Here is a 25,387-nt window from a genome sequence, read left to right on the forward strand (position 1 = left end):
AGGGGTACAGATTGAGGGAGAGTTGGGGGCTCTGTTACAGTATAGAGGGGTACAGATTGAGGGAGAGTTGGGGGCTCTGTTACAGTATAGAGGGGTACAGATTGAGGGAGAGTTGGGGGCTCTGTTACAGTGAAGAAACACGGAGGAAGGGCTCAGTAATGTGCTGTGCATATTCTACACGGAGACTGCAGTTCACAGATTGCACGGCAGGTGGCAGCGAAGGCTTAAAGAAGGACGTGATTCTGCAGGGAGTTCATTTAATACTATTAACATTGGGCGGTGCTGAGCGACTTTGGGCTCTGGTTTTGTTTTGCAATATGGACTGACAGACACCCGTTAGGGGAACATGGATTAAATCTATCTTTATTTATGTCAAATCAAGTAAAGTGAATCTCAATACACGCCATCATCTGAGTCTGCTTGCATATCATCACAATGAATGAACCAGCTGGACCTGTATCTTTGATGTAGTCGTCTGTTTGGGAGTGCATAACCCACACTGTAAGGCTGACACCAGAGATGTAAATAAGACTCCCATCGCATAGCAGTTCGATCCATTCCTGGTTTCACTATGAGTTCAGTAAAACACACCTGAGCGTGTTGCCTATACACACTGTGGCTAATCAAGCGTGCAGTAAAACCTGGAATGAGAGAGGCTGATATGCAATAGGAGTCGCGTTTCCATCCCTGACTCACTCACTGTATGTACATAATGTGAGTGCCAAATCCAATCTGCTTGATCTGTGCCTCTGTCTGTTTTCCAGGGATTTAGTTTAATAATCCGTCTATCTGCAGCCGTGTAATCTCTGCGCAGCATCTCAAACGATACATCCAATTTATTTTACTTGCCAGCAAACTCATTTCTTTCCTCCTTTTTTCCCCATTCGAAAGGAGTTTTGTTGGCAGTCGTGGTGCCAGTACAGTATGGTTGTGGGCCCAGGCAGTTTACAAATAGGATAAAGCGATTGGTATCACTTAGACAGCCAATTTGGCTGTGGGCTTCTTTAAAACAAAATGTGATCCAATTTTCAGATGGGCTCAGACTGGTTTATGTAATCTGGTATATGTTTATACATATCTTAATAGGGATGCCACCTAGTAGTGAACAGATGTGTTCATTGGAATACAAACCAGGGAACCGTTTGGAAAATTGGTGCTAAACTGTTTTGAAAGTTTAACTAAATTATCAAACCCCGCATTAATTAAGCCCCCCTCACAACTTCCCACACGACACAAACCTTCTCTCCTGTGTGTGTGGATGATTGTGGGGTGGGTCATGTGAGTAGTCCAGACCCGTTGAGAAACTATCATCATCATCATGTAAGGAATACAATAAAACACGATTAAACAGTGGCGCCAGAATTGAATGTTGCTGGCGCTCTATGAGGTACCCTAGCGCCAAATGCGTACCCTTGCAAATCACAAGAGGCGAGATATTCCAGCGTGGGATAGACCTTCCGTCTGGTGGCCTGACTGACACAGCTGATCAGGTCACTGGTCATCTTCGGGATGATTACAGTAATAGACTAACACCCCGTGGGTATGTGAGTATGATTTATATACCACAGACAGTGTCGACACTCTGTGCACAAGCGCGAGGGGACTCCTGTACCTTGCACTGTTCAACACCGGCCGGGCAGTACCGCCTCCGGACTCCACTCTAGTGTCAGAGCGAAGAAACTTTGTGGTGTTGCGCTTCGTCTCTGTTTCCACCCCGCCACTGGGATTGCTGTGCAAAGATCGGTTACAGGAATGTTTCTACCTGCGATGCCGTGTTGGTAGAGGCGGGGAAGCAGTACTACACAGTACGCACCACAGCAGCGTTCGCTTTGCTGGGTTGATTTCTAAGAACCCTAACTTGTAAAACAGAACGGAGATCCTGTGTGCAACCTCTTGTCCGAATACGACACGTCTGGAGTTTGACAGGCGTTGAAACTATCTGTCCTGCCAAGCATTGACTTGGCTCCGCTGCTGATCGGTGGGTGACAATCGAAAATAAAAGATTTATTTTGGTCACGGCGATAGATGGCTTTCATGCAGACGACTCTGTCTTCGGGTTCTGTAGTCAGTGTTTTCCGGGATCATGAAGCTGCCAGCCTCCTGAGTTTTATTAATCGTAATAACACGGCAATTTACTAGTAGTAGAACCAACCCGAACAGGAGAAGCAAATTATTATTACAAGCACGACCCGAGATACGATTCCGTCATCTCTCACAGTTTGCACGCTGGTAAGTGGTGAATGTGCAGTTTGGATGTCTTTATATATATATATATATATATATATATATATATATATATATATATATATAATTGAAATGTTTTGGTTTGTAGGCTACTCTCCTCGTTTTTTTTTGTTTTTGATTTGTTTGTTTGTTTTATTTACAAATACTACGGTTTTGCAAATAATGTCAGTTGTTTTTGGTAGTTTTATTCCAAAACATAAACAGAAAAGCTGGACTTGTTAATCTTTATGATACAATGTATATATTTTTGCTGTTCACAGCGTGATACATTGTTTCAGAATTGCTCGGTTTTTGGTATTGTTTGGGTTCATTGTTTCTCGCAACATGCCGGGATTAAACAAGCAGTCCGGAGTATGCAGTGTGTATTGTGCTGTGAAACTTCTGCTGGAATACCGCTTCACTGCTTTGGTGGGTTTCGTAGCCTAAAGTTAACACATTATAAATGACAAAGAGACGTATTTAAAAATGAAATGCCGCAGAAATGTTTTTTTTTTTTCGCTAATGAAAATTGCGATGTTATTTTTGGCTACATTATTTATTTATTTATTTTTAACCCAAGGCCAGGAGTGTAGAGTCGCTACGCCGTATTGGAGGGAGCGCCTCTGGCTTCTCGGAAGCAGGAAAATGCGATTGAACCCCGAAAAGGGAGGATAGGCCTAGACGGATTTTATTTATTTATTTATTTATTTATTTAATAAAAACAGTGTTTTGTATCCACGCTTCTTAAACCATCCAATTTTTAACAGTCACGTAATTCCCAATAATACGACACATTATGAATGGGCCATTTTTCGGGTTAGGGTAGGTTTGTTTCCTTAGGCAGTGTGGAATAGCGCATTTGCCTATGTTTTCTGTACAAATAATAATAATAAGACTATTAATTACCAGTTAAACACTACAATAAATAGCCCTCCGTTGTCCTGGATCATGCAATACATTACAGTATGTGATACATCCTCTTAGTATCTTAAGACGTAGCGCGTCGTGTATGTACAAACAGCTGTGTACATGTATTGAGCTGAGGATGCGGTCTGCAGCGGTGGTTTGGAAAATTGAGATTCTCATTATTGTAGAACATACTGTGCTACGACATTGAACTACACATAATACATACATACATACATACATACATACATACATACATAACATCCTGGCCATTTTGTTTGTAATGATGCATTTTCGCTTGTCAAGGTATCGTTTATGTGATAGAATTTAACAAGCATGTATTTAATAATTTGAGTTGTGTGCATAATAATAATAATATAAAAACGTGTTTAAATAGGTTATTGTGTAAGAAGACTAGTATAAAAATGGCTCTGGTATATTTTTTTATACATAGATAAATAAGGATGACACCTAGTAGTGAACAGAGGTATTCCTTGGAATACAAACCACGGGTGGCGAGATATTCCAGCGTGGGATAGATCTTATTTAGGGCCTGACTGACACAGCTGGACTAGTTCCCTGGCATGAAATGCAGCCAAAACATCGGTATCATTCCAGTATTAAACTAGCACACAGCAAGCAAGTGAAAAGATCGTAATGAAGACACATTTCACCAAAGCTATTGCAGCATTAGTAATGTGCATGCTGCTGCAAATCAGACGTGATTGAACCTGTGTGAAGACGTACAGTTTGACATGCAGACAGATGTCTCCGTACAGCCCCGTGTTTTGATGCTCTTAAATATTGTGCTAAATAATCTAGTTTCTTAATTCAAAAAGCGCTTCTCTAGATCTATGTAAATACAAGTTTGGTATATGGGCTGAGGCACTGAAAATGTGCCTCTGTCTGCCACGCACGCACGCACACACACGTGGACACACACAGATATGCTTTACCAGCAAGGATAATAATCAAAGTAGTGTTTTGGAACAGCAAAATATATAGCTTTCAAACCAGGGAAAACAGTATCAATTATTGTCCATTTTGTTTCCTATAGTAGCAGATTAACTGTAATAGCAGCTCTAAGCTACAGAAATAACTTATGTTTTCAGCAAATTACTGTTTACATGAAAGATGTGGCTTGTTGAAAACAGGATTGTGGGGCTCAGTGAATCCCAAGCTCTGACTGACCGAATTCCTTATTTTATTTATTGCTTCTTAAAAGAAAGTCTGAAGCCACTGGCAGTTTAGCAATCCCAAACTATCAAGATGGTCAATAACCTGCAGATGCGCTCTCTCTATTATTATTTGATGCACAGCATATCCTCTACACAGGAGTCTACCTTGCTGTGATTGAGGTGTGAAGTAAGGGGATATCACAATAATTAAAATGAAAATCTGTTTTCATACCGTTTAAACTCTTCCAGCCTTAGTGGAAAGTTACCAGCGATTTCGGTCAGTACTAGAAAATGTGGAGGATAGCTGCTGGAGAAATGACACCTTGAATTGTTAGTAATTAGTCCCTGTGTCTGCATGGGCAGTAACACTGGAGTGGCTCTACATGTCTGTCCTGCGTCCTGTCCTGTGCAGTCGCAGACAGATATTGCACACAGCACCACCTGTATGTTGTTGACTAGTATTGTCTGCGGTCTTGCTCTTTGCCCCTACGCTTTCCTTTGCCGTAAAGTTTGCTGATCAGCTTGTGTGTTTTATGGACCTGTCTGGTTTATGACGCTATAAATTCTGCGCTGTCGTGTTGGAGTGGGTGTGCAGCCACCGGCCACGTGCCAATGATATATCCGCGGCTCTGATTAAACCCTGAACTTTGACACTTCCCGGAATCAGAATGTGTCTTTGAGTGAAAATGCGACAGAATTTAAAATAAAATGTAATGAATAGGGGTCTGGGAGGCAGGGTGGGCTAGTAGTTAGAGATGAGGGACTGGGAGGTACAGTTGCCTAGTGGTTAGAGCTGATGGATTGGGAGACAGTGTGACCTAGTTGTTAGCGCTTAGTGACGAGGAGGAAGTGTGGCTCTGATTATCCAGAGGAAAATGTGCTTGATATTTGCATTTACTGGTCTGTGTGTGCCTTCCCAGTTAAAGCCGAGGGAGTGGACAGCTTGCGTAGTATTTAATGCTAGTAAAGGGCGTGGTGTATTAGTTTCTTCCTGGTGGGCCTGGGTACTGGACGAGCAGTGGCAGGGATCCCAGCTGGAATCTGGGTCAGTCTCTAACAGCTTGACACGCAGACTGGGACTGTGGTACCAATTCAATAGAGCAGAATGCAATAATCCCATCTAATATACATGCACAGTAAATGCTGTGGATTTCCTCTTCTCTCAAAGTACCCTTTTTGCTGTAAAGGCATAGACGCAACAGCTTTGCTGTAATAGAATTATCTCTTTCAGCCGTGCTTAACCCTTTACCTGCTGGGCAGCCTTCCCAGAAAGCATGGCAGATTCCAGAGCTTTGCTTTTACTTCCATATGCTGTGTTATTTTTTTTTTAACAGTTTTTTTTATTTTCTTAAGTAAAGTGCTTAATATAAAGTGATCTCAATTTTAGCTATAAATACACCCTGATAACATGTAACACTGCCATGGTAGAATTGGCAAACGTTTTCTGATTTATTTTTTTATTATATACTTTTCAGGAAGGCTTGAAAAGCCTGATTTTTTTTAAATTGCTGTTATGTTTTTATATGGAGTTGTATAAAATGATATACTGTTGAACAGTCTTTGCCTGAGTTTGATGAAACATTACATGTACTGTAAAGGTTACAAGAAGTTTAACATGCTGTGAATGGAGGTCAGGATCTCCATATTTACTGTACAACGTCATCTGCATTCCTTGCATAACATCAGAACAGGTTAGAATTGAGGAAACAGTCCACATTGTTGAGGTTATCAGCATCTACCTCACCTACAGTACTAGCAGTATGCGTGATTGTTGGATTTTAATTTGTCTACTGAAGGCTGTGTCTCAGGAACTGCTTCACCCGGCATTGATAATTTGTTCCAAGCAGGGATTTGATCATGCAGTGCACTCTGTGCGACTTGCATTACAGTAAAAAAATCTGTTTATATGCTTGTGCTTGCATACAAGGCGTTTCGTGGCTTATGGTGTGATTAGAAAAATGCACCTGTGTGAGATGACTATATCCTCTAGCACGGTGAATCCAATACCTAAAGTCATTCGGAGCTTAACAGATACACGGTTGGTCTTGTAGGGCAACATCATGCTGTAAGCTATGAAAGTACAGTACCATGCTATTAAAGGTGAAAAGCGTTTGAGGTAAAGATGCTGGGAGCCGTACCATCGTGTCGCATACAGTGACCGTGAAACAGAATGCATCTTCTAATAGAATGTAATTTACTGTCGCAGGAATTGAAGTAAGTGTGTGTGTGTGTGTGTGTGTGCGTGTGTGAGTGGTTAAAAGTTCCAAACTTCTAGAACACCATAGTTTTCCGGAACGGTGAGACCAATAGATGAGGTAAGGCTTCAGGCAACACAGCAGCATTGCACAGTGTTCATAAACAAACCCATCTTGTTATCTGCAGTGCTTGAGAATCCAGCTAGCTTAATTGGAGGAGAGCTAGCAGTGCACCACATGCAGCTGGACTAATCACCTGAAGCTGCCTGCACTGCACTGTAACTAATGTTGCATATTCAGTTGTTGTTGTTTTTTTTTTTTTTTTTTTAATTATTGCTGCTTATAAGGGTTAGCAGCAGGCTCCCAGTCTGTACACACTCCAGCCACCACTCCCCTTCCTCATTAGCCAGATGAAACAAACAGCTTCATTAGGGAGGAAATGTGCTTCTTTCTTTCCCGGGGATGCACTGCACAGGCCATTTCTCTCTGGGGACGGATGCTTTCTGTCGGCATGATTTATCCAACCGCAGGCAGTCCTGCGTCTCCTTTTTCCAGTGACTCAGATTCAGGCTTTATTGCTTGTTTTATTGGATGTAGCTTTATGCTCAGTCTATGTTTTCCTGTCAGGACAAAGCTGGGTTTTATTTCATTGGCGTATTCTCTGTGGTGTTTTCAGCAGTTGCTGGTGCCTTAGGCAGAGATGCTAACTGCTCACGGTTACTATAGGGCTTAGTGTGGACCTGTCAGCTAGACTCTCTCTCTCCTCTCTCTCTCTCTCTCTCTCTCTCTCTCTCTCTCTCTCTCTCTCTCTCTCTCTCTCTCTCTCTCTCTCTCTCTCTCTCTCTCTCTCTCTCTCTCTCTCTCTCCATGCATGCATGCAAGTTCATTGAGATCTCTGCATGGATGGTTTACTTAAGCAGTTAAGAGTGCTTAAATAATAAGAGTTATTAAACTGCAGTCTCAATAAATACTTTTTCTTTACTGCTGGTAGAAAATATTATTTTAAAATTTGGGATGTACTGTACCTGAGCAAGGCAGCTCCGGGCAGGGAAAACGTGTGTCTGCTCTGAGTTTCTGGGCTGTTTCTTGGGCTGGGGTGTCTCTGAGGCTGACCAGGAATCTGACCCTAATTGAAAGACAATTTTTTTTAACATTGAAAACTGGCTTTGCTGTGCTCGCAGTGCGAGTTGAGAATTTAAGAGCCGTTGGGATGTAGTTAAGATGATACATTATTTGATTCAAAGCAGTAATAAACACACAGTACTATGCATAATTTGCAATGGCTTGTTTGCATCAGTAAATCAGCACACTAATTACAAGTAGCATCTGCATTACTGTTTTTATAAGATGAAGAATGTTTTAATCCCGGATACCCTGTGGGAGAGATTACCCAAGCATAAATTGTGGTCAGAGAAAGGGAATTGATGACCTGCTGCAGATTGCAATCACTGTTTATGCAGATCCATTCTGCATGTCGAGTCTTAGTCGGTCAATCTACGGCAGGGATGGGCAATTCTGGCCCCCCTCTTGGTGTTTGTTCCAACTGACCAATTAAGCTTCTAATAAGCACTAAATTGGTCCAATTAAGTAATTTAGGGAACAAAAACCAGGAGGGACAGCGGCCCTGAAGGACCGGAGTTGCCCACCTCTGCTCTATGGAGTTGACAGGTATGCAACAGTGTACGGATTATTAAAAAAATAATAAAGGGTTACTACCAGCCATGCTCTTGCTGAAGCGCAGTTTAATAGCACTATTTGAAATGGTACAGTAAAACATGCACAGCCATGGATAAAACAGCGGGGCCGACTCAGAGTTTCCTTCTCAGCTGTAATGCGTTTTATAATCTGCTTTTGTGATTCTTTTGCATCAATGGAAATGTTGTGTTTTGGTTCCTTTTGTTGTGTTTACAGTATGGTGATGAAGGGACAAATGACAGGGCATGCCAGGGGAGAAGTGTGTGCTGTAGCACGATGAAACTTGGCAGGCAGCAGTTGTATTCCGTTGGGACAGCTGACCCTCCGCAGTCCTGCAGTGAGCTGTGCTGTACAGTAGCAGTGCTCTGGCTCCCTCCCTACCTGCTTGTTGTGTGGAGGAGAAGCAGGGAGTGCAGCTCCCCACAGACACAGCTTTGGTCAGGCCACCGTGCGGAGGAGAGGGATGAACTGCAATGCAGGGGCTGGCTGTGGACCAGTATGTCCCTGACACACACACACACGACACACCAGATGTTGAGATCGGGCACTCCATTGTGAGGCTGTCCCACCGTGCCTGCTTGAATGAGTCATAACAATTAGAATGATTGAATCAGCATTTATGTAAGAACACTACCTCTTGATGGATGGTGTCCTTCAAATATGTTAATATTGTGTGTTTTTTTATTTTTATGTAGCATAAACTGGCCAGTTCTCTCTATAGCCACCCTGGATGGACATTAACCCTTGCACCTCCGTGCCTCACAGTTATCGCTAGCAGTGTCTGTTTCTGTCTACTGATCCTTTTAAAACTAGTTGTGTTATTCTTTGCTGTCATTAATCTGTACAGTAGATGCAGGGAGTGCATTTTGCATCTTTGTTCTGGACAGACTGGAAGAAACGGAGGAGGTTCAGGTTACCCTACATGCTCCCATGACTGCTAGTCGTCTTGCAGCTCCTGTCCTCGGGATTGCTAAGCTGTTCATACAGCTGTCCTGTAGTTAATGTGCTGGTCCCCCGAGGTGTGGGGCAGAGTCAAAGCTCGTTCTGTCTATTAGTCAGAGCTGCACTTTTCAACTAAAAGCCACGGCTTGAGTTTCCAGATCGATGCTCTCTGCAGCAACTGCATCTTTTATAGCCTTCCGCTGATTGCCGTACTGCAAAACCCTCCATTTCAGAACCTCCTTCTCCAAATCCCAGCTACTTGAAGGTATTTCTAGTATAGCTACCGTGCTACCCTCATTTTCAATCTCCGATACAAGGCTGCAGCTACTCTCTGTGCTCTAACATTGTCTCTGAATTATCATGCTGATTCACTCCCCTGGTCCCCAGCTCTGCTATCGATTCTGCTTTTTTTATTTTTTGGGCTCTTAGCTATATTGTGTATAAAGCTGATTACATACAGAAAACTAATCTGATTCAAAAGATTCTATGCACTTGTACCGCTGTCTCAGATTACAGTGCTCCTTTTGTATTTCCTGTCTGACTTGCACATCAAAAACGCGTCCGATTTTGAAGATGGGGAATTAGCAAAGGGCTCTTATGCGGTGGAATATAGCACCTGTACAATTCAAAGTCAGCGTGGCCGATCCGTGAGTTATCAAAATGTAAAACGATAAGGGAGCGCTGTAAGGCTGCAATTCTCTTCACCCCGTAATAAGGCTCCATGTTAATGTGCATACCCTTATAAAACGTTTACCATAGTAAAAGCACAGCAAAGTGTAATAAAGCATGGTGAAGAATATAGAGCTAAGGTACTATGAATAAACATGGCAAACCAAGGTAAACTGTGGTGAATAGTATAACCATGGGAAATACATGGCAAAATTGTAAAAATACCCCAGTCAATTTTATAAGGGTATCGATTGACTCAATTTGAATGCCACGCTTCTCTCTGCAGCTGTCATCTTCCAGCTCCCCCCGCTGGGTCACCAGCCTCACGTGGGCAGGTCTGCAGTTGCCTTAAATGGGACGTGTGCAATGCATTACAGACGCGGGACACAGTGGTCCTTGATTTCCTGTTGCAATTACAGTCTAGGAATACTGATCAGGCCACTTGGAGCCCATTATCATGTCCATAAATCTTTGCTGCTGCCCACCAACTGAAATTAACCGCTAACTGACCTTCAATACTGCACAGTACTGTAGATCCTGTAATAGATCAAGATCTTTTGAATATCACCCCCACCCCCCTCCCCCCCGATAAAGTTTCCACACCCTGCAGGATACTATACTCCCATTCTCAATGTGCTTTCCGCTGCTTTAAAAGCTTACATTTGCTGCTGTAACAAATGGAAACCGATGCACAGAACAGTACTGCAGGTGCCTGTTTGCTAGGCGTGCAAAGCGAAAGCCTCCACTCAGCTTGAATTGTGTTTGCAAGCGTTCCTCTCTGACACTGCAGTGGGGTTGATGATGGTGCTTCTCTGCCCACCGCAAGATCAGGGGTCTGAATCGCAGCGCCTCCGCACTGCTGCAGCGACTGCACTGTGTATATTAAATAAGGAGAGTGGACCGCCCTCGGATAAAAACGTTTCAAAAGTTTTTAGTAACTGGTGTGCAGTTAAGTGTGATGTTTTAGGAATGTTATTATTATTATTGAAATGGCCAGGCAGGTTCCAGGTGATTGACTGGAATGAATTATTACTGGATGAGTAAGTCCTGTGTGAGTCTGTAGTTTTACTGATAGGAGTTATCCATGTCGCTATAAAGGAAAAGCATGTGCCTGATTTGCTCTAAGTCCTGGCTCTTGATAATTTTAAATAGGCTAATATACAGCATTGAAACCCAGGACTGGGTGCAGGACCGGTGTGGTTTTTCAAACCCTGTTCACGTTTGCATCAGTGTGGTTAGCTTGCTGCTTTTTTTCTGTCAATTATTCCACCATGTTTCCTGTGGTTGTACCTCTAGATTCACAGCTTTCCTATTGCACCTGAGCAGCAGGGCACACCCTCAATCTGGAGGTGGGTGGTTCTTCTGGACCTGAAAAACCTCATTGCTGGGGGTGAGCACAGCGTATGTTTCCAGCCCCCCTGCTGTTCTGCTCCTCAGCCTGGGGGTGAGCTCAGCACGGCTGAAGGGTGCATGTGGAGTGCTCGTTCAGACAGGTTTCCATGGAAACGAGATCTGAATCAACACCAGCCTTTTCTGACTCGCCACCTCTCCTAGGTGGGAGATGGGACTGCAGTGTCAGAAATCTGGCACGTGTAAAAAGTGCCAGGGGAGGAAAATGGAAAGTAATGGGGGGAGAGGGGGTGGGGTTGGTATAAAGATGTAATCAAAATTGGGGCTTGTGTCTTTATATTTCGGGGGTGGAATGGGGTTTCCTTATATTTCTGTAAAACTAGCACAGATGACATCATGTTTTATTGCAGCTGATGATTAGTGTGATTCGGAAACGTGAACGGAATGGAATTCTAGCGATTTGCCATCATTCCATTAACCCACGACTTCCCACAAAGTTTCACAGCAGAGGCACTTTGCTGCTTTCACTTTCCTGTTGTATTCAGCTGTTTTTCTTTCACCATGGTGGATCTATAGACCTCTAGCGCTTAGATCATTTAAATCAGGGCGCTTTGTGTGCCAAGGGTAGGAAAATGACACGTCCAACAGGGCTCGTGTGAGCCTCTGTTAATGTGTATCTGTCTCAATGTCGTAGAGGCCCTGCTTTAAAACTATGAAGGTAATTAGATCAAATTGATTGATCTGTTGTGTGTTATAACTCTGCAACTCTCAGCTCTACCCCTGTCTAAGCAGCAGACGGTATGCTGGAGGGAGAGAGACAGAGAGAGAGACGGAGACATTACCCTTACAGTTATCCTAGAATAGACTGCAGAGAGAAGGCTAATGTATTGACCCACAGCACCGCTGAGAAACAGTAACCCATTTTGTTGCAGTACATGATTCTAAATAGTAAAGCAGAATACGTTTGTGTTTGTGGTGTCAGGGCTGTGCCTAAGCTAAGCTGGAGTTTATCTTCTACACCCATAGCGTGCAGATCCTGGCAGAGCTGTTATCTGTTAGAGCAGCCAGGCTGAGGCAGTCTGGGGTTCATCAATACCTAGCCTCCCTCATAGTGCTCGTATACTGGGGCTGCTTTTTGTGGGATCCTTGGGGAGGTCCGTGTGTCTGTCTGGGTTCTCCTCTTCAAACGATCTGGTCTGGTAAATGTTTTTTCTTTTTTTTGAGGATTTTGCTGTAAATGGGCAACACCTATTATAATTTTGGTAAGTCTAGTGGCATGATACTGTACGTTGGCACACGTATGTTAATGACACTGCCAAAAATGTCCTTATATTAACTTTAGTACTTTTATGGTTTTTGTATTCGGAGGTTAAAGTAAAGTAACAGAAATTGTATGAGCCATCTGGAGAACTATAGGAAGGGGAAATACAGTACAACATGTGTGTTCATCGCAAGCAATCTAATCAACAGTCTCATAAAGCAAATCTCATCCAGGATCTACAGCACAGCACACGAGATGCACAAAGAACAGTAAAGCATCTTGTGACTTTGAAAGATGTTGAAGCCGTGTCTGTTCTGTCTGTTCTGTTGCTGCATCGGTGGGATTGTCGGTGTAGAGTGTGGTCTCGGCTCTGACAGAGCTGTTCTATTCAGCCTTAAGGCTGAGAGACCCGTGTCTCTGCATGTGCTGCTGCTGCTGCTGCTCTCCAGCTCTGGGATTCTCTGCCACCTGACAGACTTCACATTGATTCTGTGCTGCAGCTCAGTCCTCTGTGTGCCCTGGGGAACTGACGAAATCTGAAACTTGGGTTTGTGAGGAGGGACAGCCTCCCTCATGCACGCAAAACGTGTCTCATAATTGACCAGTAACCTAGAAATATAATCCGCTTGCAGTGTGTTCGTGAACCTTTGTAAAATCTCCACTTTTGCAGCTAACCCTTGGTTTAACTACTAAAGCAAAAGAGGTGGTTCTCAGTTGTTCTGTAAACCCCAGAACCCACATACAGTAAATGACAAGGCACTTTTACACTTGGAAAATATAAACATAGCTACTGCAGGTAGGGAAATAAGACTCCTACTGCTTAATAGTTTCACCCATTCCAGGTGTTACTACGAGCTTGATTAGTCACAGTTTATAGGTAACAAGCTCAGGAGTGTCTTAATAAGCTCATCGCAAAACCAGAATGGATTCAACTGCTATGCAATGGGAGCCTTATTTCCATCCCTGCTGCTGTACTGTACAGCATGCATCCTATGGTGTTTTGAGGTCCATATTTCACCTCTTTCTGCTCTCTATCTGCCCCTTCAGGCACTTCCCCCCGCGAGGCTCTGACTGGATGGATAGGATGAAGATAATCAAGCGTCGCCTGTCAATGTCTCTGCGCAGCGCCCGTCCCGTTGACGACTCGCTGTCCGAGCTGGCAGAGCAGATCACGCTGGATGAGCCCAATGGTGCCCGCGACAACGGTAAGAACCACAACACCCCCCAAACCCCAGACCAACCCCCCAAAATCCATATAGTACGAACCATCTGTGCTCACCACTGCCTGAATGCTCACCATTGCGACCACCAGCCAGGGAAAAGCATGTCAAGGGTGTAATGCCCCTTTGAGTTAAAAAAAAAAAAGAATTGTTACATTTCAAGGATGTTGACTCACAATCCACCTGTTTTATCATATCATCTGTCTGTAAGGGTAAGATTTTTTTTTCATTTTTGTTTTGCTTTCTTGACCTACAACAGGTCTTAAAGATTGCATTATATAACCTCCAGCTGCTGCAAGTTGTAACAGAAGAGCGGCTGATTGGTTCAAATAGAGGGACAGGAAGGCTTCAGAGGGGTTCAAGGGATTAAAACAAGTTGGAAAGCCAATAGAATCTGGTTTCAGTACAACACACAGACAGGTAAACCTAAGGGTAGCAAACTCACCAGGCATCATATTTTAGTATAATAATAATGATTTGAATGTTGTGGTACACTTCAGCTTCAAGCTGTTTTGTGCTTCGCTCTGGACAGTCACAGACCTTTATGCTGGGCCTGTGTCCAGTGAGTCAGACAGTGTAATAATTGCACAGATCTTGCTGTCCCAAGGTTTTCTTCCCTCTTGTCTACGTGCCAAGAATAATGTCGTGCCAAGAGTTTTCTATCGCTGCAATGTCGGGTTTGTCACGCGCGTGCAGTCAGTACATCTGCAGTAATTCCTGGCAAGTTCTCGTTCAGTTGAGGAATTCAGACCTGCACTTGGAGCAATGCGAGGGAGAGCGGAGGGGATGGGCGTGCGTGGGGTGAGCGGTGCGAGGGAGAGCGGAGGGGATGGGCGTGCGCGGGGTGAGCGGTGCGAGGGAGAGCGGAGGGGATGGGCGTGCGCGGGGTGAGCAATGCGAGGGAGAGCGGAGGGGATGGGCGTGCGGAGGGGATGGGAGTGCGTGGGGTGAGCGGTGCGAGGGAGAGCGGAGGGGATGGGCGTGCGTGGGGTGAGCGTGCGTGGGGTGAGCAATGCAAGGGAGCGCGGAGGGGATGGGCGTGCGTGGGGTGAGAAGTGTGAGGGAGAGCGGAGGGGATGGGCGTGCGTGGGGTGAGCGGTGCGAGGGAGACCGGAGGGGATGGGCGTGCGTGGGGTGAGCGGTGCGAGGGAGACCGGAGGGGATGGGCGTGCGTGGGGTGAGCAATGCGAGGGAGAGCGGAGGGGATGGGAGTGCGTGGGGTGAGCAATGCGAGGGAGAGTGGAGGGGATGGGCATGTGTGGGGTGAGCAGAGGCAAGTCTGATGATTCTGTAGGAGTTCTGTAGCAAGAACTGTGTCTCTCTTCCTTTTGGGAATGGGTCCCTTTCTCAAGGGTGAAAAATGAGTCTTAGTAACGCTGTAGGTCTGATTTCTCCTCAGATGAGATTCATGGTCTGCCCTCTAGTGTATAACAGTGTCTGGACAGCTGAGCAGTGGGAAGGTTCACAATGGGAAAACAAAACATGGTCGTGCATGCATTGTATACATACAGGACAAAGGAAGTCCAAGGAGATTTCAATGATACGTATAAACAAAGGCGATGCTTTGCCCAATGTGTTAGCATTTTTTCTTTCTTTTTTTTTCTGTGACAGTCTCCCCACCCCCACCCACACCACCAGTACTGTGGGGTCAAATCAGAGTTTTCTTTTTTAAAAGTCTACTATTAAAAATGTTAAAAGATAACACTTGCATCAATGTGCTATCAGAAGCATGAGGCGCTAGTAGTACACGAGGGACATTCCATGACATCATGTGTTGCCTGGGGAAATCATAAATACCAGGCAACTGGCCAACCCGGTTTGGTGATGAAACGTCTTTGGATAAACCCATCGCCACAGAAATCGTGCCATTCAGTCTGGTTTTATGAAGGTTGTAACAAACATACTGTTTTCATGGAAAAAGACCAGCATGTGCCGCCTTTGGTACGCTGTGAACATCAGGGATCAAAATAAGACCCCTACTGCATAGCAGTTTCACCCATTCCAGTTTTACTGCGAGCTTGATTAGCCACAGAAACAAGCTTGGGTGTATCTTATTAAACTCAGTGAAACCAGGAGTGGATCAAGCTGCAATGCAATGGGAGACTTAATTCCACCCCTGAACATGTGTAACTAGCAAGGAAGGCCTTTGACTAGGTAGGGTGCCCTGGCTTTGTGGAGGTTACAAGACCGTTCTATTAACGTTGTTTTGTTGGGTTTTCTTAGAATTCAAACAATCAAAAACAAAAACCCATTTGAAAAAACTTCCCAATGTTTTATCTTTTTTTTTTTTTACGACTTGGTTATTTGCTAAAGGAGTCAAGGTCCATGACAAGCAGCCTCATTTGAGTTCTTTGATCTCGGTGACTTCGTTCTCTATTCATGTTCTGAATGGCTGTTAAAGGTCAATTTGTCGTCGGGTGGTTTGTGTGTTTGTTCCTTAGTTCTAATGTAACTTTGTAGTTAAGTAGTTGTACAGCACTTTGTGTTTGGGCATTTCTTTTTGATGTGCCTGTCTGTTTTTGAAGGGGTTAGCTGCAGCCTCATATTAGAGTTTCATTTCTTTAGTTTCGCACAGTAAATATTTAAAGCTCTACTAATAGTGTAACATTTTGTCAGATTATACCAATTTTGACAATTAGTCTTTCTCAATGTTATTTAATTTCTTGTTGCAGTTTTCTAATGAGACAAGCAGTCAAATTAGGATTAGTCTTTGGTTTGAGTGTCTCCTTGTGAGCTTGCTAACCTAAATATGTCCATTAAGCACTTTCTGTTAGCTTCAGTTTCGTGTCAGTCACGCAGCATGTTTCCCTAGGTCATCAGCACCACATGGTTCCATTGCCTGTCGCCATGGATTAATGCACACATTCATAACCTCCAGCTGCTGCAAGCACACCGGTATAGCAGGGATGGATATAAGACTCCTATTGCAGAGCAGTTTTACCCATTGGAGATTTAACTATGAGCTTGAATAGGCACAGTGTATAGGTGCTGTTGCAAGCTCAGGTGTGTCTTATTAAACTCATAGTGAAACCAGGAATGGATCAAACTGCTGTGCAAAGGGAGTCTTATACCCATCCCTGGTATTGCCTCATTCAGGCCACGTCTTGCCTCTTCCTCCTCTAACCCTGGCTGTTGAGTTTTCATTGAGTTTTGTTTCAATGTTGTCGTGTCTGTGTGATTCAGGGGTGGTGGTGGGGGGCTCCATCTTGATTTGAACCTGGATCCCTCGGCCAAAAAGACCCCTTCCAGTATAATTGGAGCCCCCAGTGCTTAAAGAGTCTTGTACTGTGTCAGCTACAGCCAGTACACGACTAGAAAGCCTTGAGTACACGTTGTTTTTGTTTTGTTTGTATTTTATTTGTTTGTGTTGGCTTTTTCCTCTCTCTCTCTCTCTTGTTTTCCTGGCCCCGTCCCTCTCTTGAGCAGAGCCGATGGTTCGGGTGGCACACCCCCCTGCCTCTCACAGCGCCCCCTCTTTCCTGCGGCAGTACGCTGGCTCGTTGGGGCGCGCAGCCCTGCTTAGGGACCCGGGATCCGGCCGGCTGGGTGAGCGGCCCTACCTCTCCCTCGAAAGGACAAGCTCGCTCGGTGAATCTCTCTTTCTCTCCTTTTTTCTCTTTTCTCTTTTATACGCAGGACTTGAAACTCCCACAAACCCTGTCCCCAGTCCTGGGTTTAAGAATTTAATTGTTTTAGGTACTGTATTGAAATGACCAGCTGGAAACTGGAAACCAGACTCCTATTGCATAGCAGTTTCACCCATTCCAGGTTTTACTATAAGCTTGATTCGCCAGTGTATAGGTAACATGTTCAGATGTGTCTTATTAAATTCATAGAAAAACCAGGACTGGATCAAACTGCTGTGCAGTTGGAGTCTTATCTCCATTCCTGTCTCAGGAGTTTGAACAGTCAGTCTCACCTGAGTGTGTAGGTTTTCCCATATGAGGAGTTCATGCATCTATAGGGAGAAACAATTGTTTTAATATACTTAATTTAGTTGTGAAACGGGGCAGGGTGCAGCAGACCAGGGCTAGTTAGTTTCAAGCCGTGTATATGCATGGTAACAGTCGCTTTGTGTCTGTCTTTTACCCTCATGCACACAACACTGTTTATCAAATGGGACACATTTTATCATGCATTTATCACCATTGAGACAAAGAATCGTATCAGTTGCACTTTGGTCTAAAGACCTGAACACATCCAGCCATTGTCCCTGTTTCTGTATCGCTACATCCATGGAATACGCGGTTTAGAATATTATAAAATGGCTATTGAATCTACTGAATAATTGACAATGACTGCACCCTGAACATTACAGTACAGTGTTATTGAGATGAACAGCTGGTTAATAAATATCACCAGTCTGTAGGGTTTTCAGTTGGTTAGCTTTATTGTGAGTGTCCCGTTGCTACTTTGTTTCAAGCAAGGCACACCTTGCTCTGTGTTTGCACTACTGAAGTACAGTTCAATAGAGTAATTGCACGCCTTGGCTCTTGTTGCCTCGCGCGCTGTGCCACTCCTCGCTGGTGCGCTCACACTCCTTGCTCTCCGCTTCTGTTCTTGCAAGAGCAATGAGGTGTGCGTGCGTGCGTGTGTGGTAGTGCGACTTACAGTACCTGACATCTATGTTTTGTGTGTTTATTTATTTATTTATTTATTTTTTTATTGTGCAACATGTCACAATGATCTGAGTAGCTCAAAATCACAAGCCCAAAGCTTTGAACAAGGCCAGGAAATCTTGCTTATTTCCCATATAATCAGGCCTGAGGTCAGAGATGTAGCTCGGAGATGTGCCCATGTGGTGCAAAGATTTATTTTTTGTCCAAAAACAAACCTGGTTTTCAGATGGAGCATGGTGATGCAGTACAGTGTCTGCAGAAGCCTACGTCTTAATTTTAGAAATTATTTTTCTTTTGAATTTTCTCTTTACATTCATATAAACGTAATCCTCATCAAACGCCTGTTTACCTAAAATGGCAACTGACTGTGAAAGTTTTGGGTGCAGCAAAGTTTACCAGGCACTGGGCAGTGTCGTACTGGTAAGAAGATAGCTGACAAAGGGCAAGGCAGTGGGGCGGATGGGTGGGTGATGCAGGCTGCTGATTATAGCTTGGTAATGCTGTGACAGAGGCGCGGGTCCAAGCGGCGTGCTCAGTCTGGCTTGTAATAGATACACAGATGTATGACTGCAGTTTATGTTGGATGTACTTCGGGTTTGCCATATTTTTTTTTCTTCTTGACATGCTGCACCATGTCACAACAGATGAAAGCAGCGGTGGTAAAGCTGGCCTTTCCACTCCTAAATCGTTTAATTGAACCCATTAAACATCCATCCAGACCCTGAAGTAGTTAGCTGATTGATTAGCTAATTTGACCTGTTAAACCTGGGGTGGAATGGGCCTCCAGGGACTATGATTGGACACCCCTGCCTTAAAGATGAACTTCCGCTCAAGTAGACCAGATTTCTAGATCTGTGGTTGGTGATTTTATAATGGTGATTCATCTTTTGAAGCGTGTGCAAAACAAAGAGCTTTGCAACTCATTTCGATGACTCATTTGGATAGCTTGTTTCAACAACAGTTGACTTAATTGTCCTGTTTTGTATCGCGCTCCACACCGCCTGCAGCTAACGAATGCCTTGAAACTTTTGAGGTGAGGAAATTGAATCAAAGGTCACCTTTACTGTAGTTCTGAACCACTGTAATAATTCAAAGTCTTCATCTGACATTATAGTTTCGAGTAGGCGTTTAACCACAGACCTGTCAGGATAAAGCTGGCATTTGATTCAGTGGTTCAAGAGGATGAATGACTGAGAGGAGAATGGGTTAGAATCCCCAGCTGGCTAAAGTATCACTCTGGGAGTCTGTGGCTAATGCCTTAATTGAATGAGTATTTAAGAGACTTGCACAGCATTGGGTAATCCTAATTTCTTGAACCGTGTAGATTAGGGCTGTGCTGTACGTAAAAACACAAGTACAATGTCAAGTCAAGCAGATTTATTAAAGACAACCACTTTCAAAGTAATGGCCCCGTTTTATTAAAAGTACGACTTGTCTTGTCAAATAAATCTCCAGTTGGGTGGCATGCAGGCTGCCTGAGCAAACGATCCTGTGCTCTGAGTGTGTGATCAGAAAGAGAGTGGCTCGTCTTATTTCATTTCTGTTTGGGAAATATCATGATTTATTTCTAGTAGCAACAAGGCTGCTTTTTTGGGTTTTCCAGCAAGACAAGCCCTGTAGGTAAGTTGTTTTCATACACAGTGGCTGGCGTGTTGGAGCAAGGGATGCTATTGTGATCCAGGTGATTGCTGTGAACTCTGGAATCGCGTCTTGATGTATTGATTTGATTTTTTCTTAGAATGTGCGTGTGTTGCAGAGCCTTAACCTTGATTATTAGTTAACAAGATTATTAATCGATAGAGAGTAGGTATCGAAGGCTATCCTCTTGAAGCAGCGAGTCTTTGCTGTTGAACCAGATCAGCTCATCAAAGCGTGCAGGAAGACCTCTGGACAGCAAGGTACGAATCCCATCTTTTGTCCATATAAATGATGAAGGTGTCCGTTTTACTTTTGATTTGAATTTGATTTCTCTTTGGCTGTCCACTGTAAAATGCTGATCCAGATATAGGTCTAGTAAATGATTATAAAGTTCACAATGAGATACTTTTTAAATTTATTTTCTTGAGTCATCTTGTATAGTAATATTACACAATCTAATAATCCACGAAATAAATCAAACTGTATTGCTGTGTCGGACTGACGCTAGGCAGACTTAAAGATCACATGGCTTCCGTGTTGGAACCCATACTGAAAACACGAGAAGACAACAAGACAGTGTAGTGTACTGTAAGGGTTAAGAGCGACTGGAGTGAACTGCCTGTCATATGAAGCATACTTGCATCTCATCCATCTCTGGGTGCTGAATGGGAAAGTGTATTTAGTTTGTTTTGTGTGAACAGAATCCTGCAGCTGCTTGCCTCTACCTGCTGAGGGTGCTGCAGAGCTGGCGCTGTCAGCCAGGCAGACATGGTGATAATTAAGGGGAAGGAAGCCCCTCATGCTGTATCATTTTAACTTGTGTTTTCAGCGGAATGAAGTTAGGATTAGTTCTGCTAAATAGCTAATCAGGGGACGCTAATTAGACTCGCTCATTGCCGGGGACATCCGTGGACATTTATTATAGAGCTGCTGGAAAATTGGAACATCGCACAAAGAGCCACTTGTTCTGACGGAATGGAGTAGGTGTGATGCTCTTAACTGGTCTCGCTGACACCCCGCCCTCAATCCCTACTAGAACTGGAAGAGACAGCTGCCAGCACCACAGACATTCACATACGTTGCATTGCAAGCTGCTACAGTCATTTGACCACTCACTACTGAAGCATACAGGAAGCTGTTCTCTACAGACAGGTCCTACATGTTGTCTTAAACTTCCAAAGTGGAGTTTCTGTGTGACAAGGGTTCTATTGGGGCTGTATCTAAAACCACTTGTCATTTCAAGACGATAGTGATTTTCTTAGAACCATTGATCGCAAAGTACATTCACATGAACATAGCTGTTCGTGCTAAAGAAAGTGTTAAATATATCATGAATTTATCGGCAGTTCAGTGGAATTTAGTAGGACCGTTAACGCTGCTTATCACAAAGTCCTTGAGTAAAAACTGGAATTACTAAAAAAAAGCATGCAGATTAGAACCGTAGCGCGACTGCGCTCCCTCCCCCGGACACCCTCTAAGTTTAACTGGATGACATGATTCCTGAAGCTTGTGGCCGAGATCATTGATTGACAATGCTGCTCCAGCGCAGTGGAAACTGTCTCCCCTCCAGAGCTGAATCCAGCTGAGGCAGCACAGCTCACAGGAGCTGCCTCTTTCGAAACGGGCATTAGTTCCTCTGGTTGGAGGAGAGTCATCACAATGGTTTTGCCTGGAGGGGGTTCCTGACTGTAATGAGGCTGGCGAGGGAAGGTGCACACACACACACACACACACACACACACACGCTGTGCAAACTGTAGTTCAGGCCACTTGCGCAGCCCATTACCCCGGCTAATGCAACTAATTGTGTCTGTGGCAGCAGGGCAGCTGTGTCTCTGCCTTTTGATAAGCCAATCCACCGCCCGCTAGGTCTAGACTAGACTGCCAGTGGGGGAGTGATGGAGAAAAGGACAGGAGCTGTGCAGTTTGTGAAGTCTTGTTTTTTTGGTGTACCTGCTTCCTTACATCCCTCCCTCCTCCCTCCATCCATCCATCCATCCATCCATCCATCCATCACTCCCTCCTCCTACACTTGTTCCCGTCTTCCCCTGTGGTGTTGCCTGAAGCTTCTCCTTGTTGTTTCTCTCTGCCTGACTGTGAGTTTACAGAAGGTGGCGAGTGTTTCAAGGTGTTTCTTGCACAGGTCTCGCACATAATTATCCCAGCCTCCGAGTTCCTCTAGCACGCTACAGACTCCAGTAATCGCTGCTGATGAATATTTGCAATAACTGTGACAGTTCTGCTCCAAATGAATTGTGCCAATACGGCAGTTCTGCGTGCAGAGTCCCAGCCATCACTGACTAAAGGCTGGAACTTAAGCAATTGATTTTGAACTGCTTCATTAAAAATTGCCTTGCGGATCAATTTGCGGCATCCAAAATAAAGCTAATATAATTGAATAAACTGCTTTCTAAGCCTTTTAACCACTCCTCTGTAGTGTTTTCACGAACACGCTGCATGGGGGAAAATATCAGATTTGGATATGAAAGTGTCATTTAAAATCTGCAAACGAAAATACTGCGTGAAGGCATGCAAATCAGTATTGCAGTGCACCCCATTTGCAAGGCAGCCCTTTCACACTGCATTCCATTGCAGTGCACCCCCTTTGTAAGGCAGCCCTTTCACACTGCATTCCATTGCAGTGCACCCCCTTTGCAAGGCAGCCCTTTCACACTGCATTCCATTTGCACTTTTATTCTCACTATAAGGCGTAACACAATTGGCAAGGTCTTGTAGCTATGGCTCCTGATTATAGCATTATAAAGGGGCGACTATATGCCAAAAAAATCACTTGGTGCATCTTTGTCATCTTCACTCTGCCGCCACTTAGCGGTGTCATTAAAATCTGGGAAACAGCAACCGATTTACATCTTAAACTGTTAAGAGCACATCGATCGGAAAGCAGTTTCAATAAATCAGCAAGCTGTGAACAGCACCACAAATAGGTCAACTCATAGTAACCTGTTCATGATATTTTTTGTTATGCTTGTTTTAATTTAAGTTTTGCTTTGTGCCGTCAACTGGCAAGAAAAACAGTAACCCATAGTGACCAATTTGGTCAATGGAGAGTATTGAAAGCTGCTGTAATTGCTGTACAGTAACTGTTAATGACACTGTCTGTGCGTTTCCCGATCGTGCGATCCTCATGCAATACAGCAACCATAACAGAATTGAGCCCATTTCTCTCGGCAGAAATAAACTCTGAATGGGGGGGAGGAGACTGTGTCGCATCTTGCATCCAAGAGTCTCTCAAGGGGCATGCAAATGAGGTCTCCCATCGAGTCATTCATCACCCATTACATCACGCTAACATGCGGAACACTGCACATGGAAGATAATTAATGGCATGTCATACTCTCTCTGATGTATTAGGTACATGTTTCTATTACAGTCGTCTGAATGAGTGTTTTTAGTTATACATGGCGAGTGATCTGTTAAAAATGTGTCTGAGTTTGCAGTCTTCTTTACTTTGTCTGGGAAAGTATTACGTCAAGTAATCCTAATATATTACAGCTGGCTTTAGAAGTACTGTTTGATTAACGCTCTAAATAAAGGGAGCTCCTTTCATTTGTTGTTGCAATCGCTTTGCTCTTCAGTTCACATCTACTGTATTTTGTGAGCTTGTTTTGTTGTTTTACCTTCCAATACAATACTTGATTGTTCACATTGGTATTGTTATGGCAGACAATGCACATATTTCCAATGTATTTGGTGTGTTTTTGCGCTCTCTCTCTTGTTCTGAAACCTTAATAGTGAAATATCCTGCCTATTCCTAATACAGTAGCAGGGCGTGCCTGTACAGTACTGTGTAGTGTGCTTGTTTTAGGTTGCACCCAGCTGTACACTTCTGGTGGTGCTTTTTCATTTTTGCACAGTTAAAGCGTTAACTCTGCCTCGGGTCCCCCTCTTTCCAGGGGGCTCCTGTCTGATAAATAATGGCCTGTGCCGGGGCTGTCCCTGGGGAGGAGTGCAGCTCAAACACAGGCCTGTGCTGCTGCTGCTGCTGCCGCCGCTGGGAGACAAGGGCTGCTTTGACCTCAGTGCTTTACATTGAGAGACAGCAGAGGTAAATAGAGTGCTCTCATTGAGATCAGGTTTGGCTTTTCTACTGTACTGTATTGGGGACAGGGAACCTGAGACTGGCTTTGTCCTCTGTTCAGGAGAGGGAGGGACCTAAAGCGCAGGTCTGTATTTACTTCTTTATTCGGGGAGGGGGGAGGGAGAGACCACTGCTGGCATTTCGATAGGAGGACAGGCAGCGTAGACAAAAGAGGAGAGAGAGAGAGTGACGGAGAACAACAAACACAGACAGGAACACACACAGAGAGAGGGAGAGAGAAAGAAAACAAATAGGAAACTGCAAAGAGACAGGGAGAGAGAGAGACGGGAATACATTACTCAGAGAAAGGGAACGGGAAAACAGAATAGACAAAGAGAGCGATAGGAACAGAGGGCCCATGCAGAGCCAAAATAATATTGTGGTGTTATGATAGGAATCCTGTTATCGTGCACCTACATGAGAGCTCAGCTTGCTTCTTCCCGTGGCTACAGGCCACACTAGGGAGTCATCGCCAGCCTGCCCCCCTTCAGAGGCACGGAGAGCATTACAGGACCTCTTCTGGATACGCTCAGCTGCGTTGCATACCTAAGGTTCCGATCAAAGGCCCCTCCGCTACTCAGAAGGAAGAATCGGCATCTTAGCGTTGATTGATTGCTGGGATCCTGTGTGAGAAAGTGAGAGAGGAGGGAAGTAGGGAAGGAAGAGGCTTTTTGTTGCTTGCTCCACCGTCTCGTGGCCGTGGCGCTCTCCCCTCGAAACCAGCTCCAGGGGTCCCCCCGTGGGGTCAGGATGGGGGACACTGGCAGGGAGCCCCAGCGCCTCTCCCCGTTCAGGATGCTTAAGTTACTGGAGACGTGCCGGCCAGACGCCAACCGCATCGGTGAGTCACGGAGAAAAAAGGGGGAAGTGGAACGAGGGATGGGGTTGTAGGTCAGTGGTACAGAGAAGGGGGAAGTGGAAAGGGGGAGGGGGTTGTAGGTCAGTGGTACAGAGAAGGGGGAAGTGGAAAGAGGGAGGTTGTAGGTCAGTGGTACAGAGAAGGGGGAAGTGGAAAGAGGGAGGTTGTAGGTCAGTGGTACAGAGAAGGGGGAAGTGGAAAGAGGGAGAGGGGTTGTAGGTCAGTGGTACAGACAAGGGGGAAGTGGAAAGAGGGAGAGGGGTTGTAGGTCAGTGGTACAGAGAAGGGGGAAGTGGAAAGAGGGAGGTTGTAGGTCAGTGGTACAGAGAAGGGGGAAGTGGAAAGGGGGAGGGGGTTGTAGGTCAGTGGTACAGAGAAGGGGGAAGTGGAAAGAGGGAGGTTGTAGGTCAGTGGTACAGAGAAGGGGGAAGTGGAAAGAGGGAGGTTGTAGGTCAGTGGTACAGAGAAGGGGGAAGTGGAAAGAGGGAGGTTGTAGGTCAGTGGTACAGAGAAGGGGGAAGTGGAAAGAGGGA

General features: G+C 44.6%; 1 protein-coding gene across 9 annotated transcripts in view; it reads left to right on the top strand.

Moving 5' to 3' along the window:
- Positions 1–1,218: 1,218 nt before the first annotated feature.
- The window catches only part of LOC117963530 (cyclin-dependent kinase 17-like), a 45,599-nt gene continuing 21,430 nt past the window's right edge, over positions 1,219–25,387 (top strand). The window contains exons 1-3 of one of the 9 annotated variants that reach the window (XM_058988309.1): positions 1,219–1,540; positions 13,467–13,624; positions 17,066–17,227. In XM_058988309.1, coding sequence (XP_058844292.1) covers positions 1,383–1,540; positions 13,467–13,624; positions 17,066–17,227 — 478 coding nt within the window. In that variant the 5' untranslated portion in view covers positions 1,219–1,382. Of the gene's footprint in view, positions 1,541–1,574; positions 2,230–2,633; positions 2,653–13,466; positions 13,625–17,065; positions 17,228–24,136; positions 24,837–25,387 lie in introns of those variants that run through there. The other 8 variants (XR_009307444.1, XM_058988310.1, XM_058988312.1 and 5 more) reach the window with 8 other exon arrangements.

This window comes from Acipenser ruthenus, chromosome 16, assembly GCF_902713425.1.
Source record: "Acipenser ruthenus chromosome 16, fAciRut3.2 maternal haplotype, whole genome shotgun sequence".
Taxonomy (NCBI): Eukaryota; Metazoa; Chordata; class Actinopteri; order Acipenseriformes; family Acipenseridae; genus Acipenser; species Acipenser ruthenus.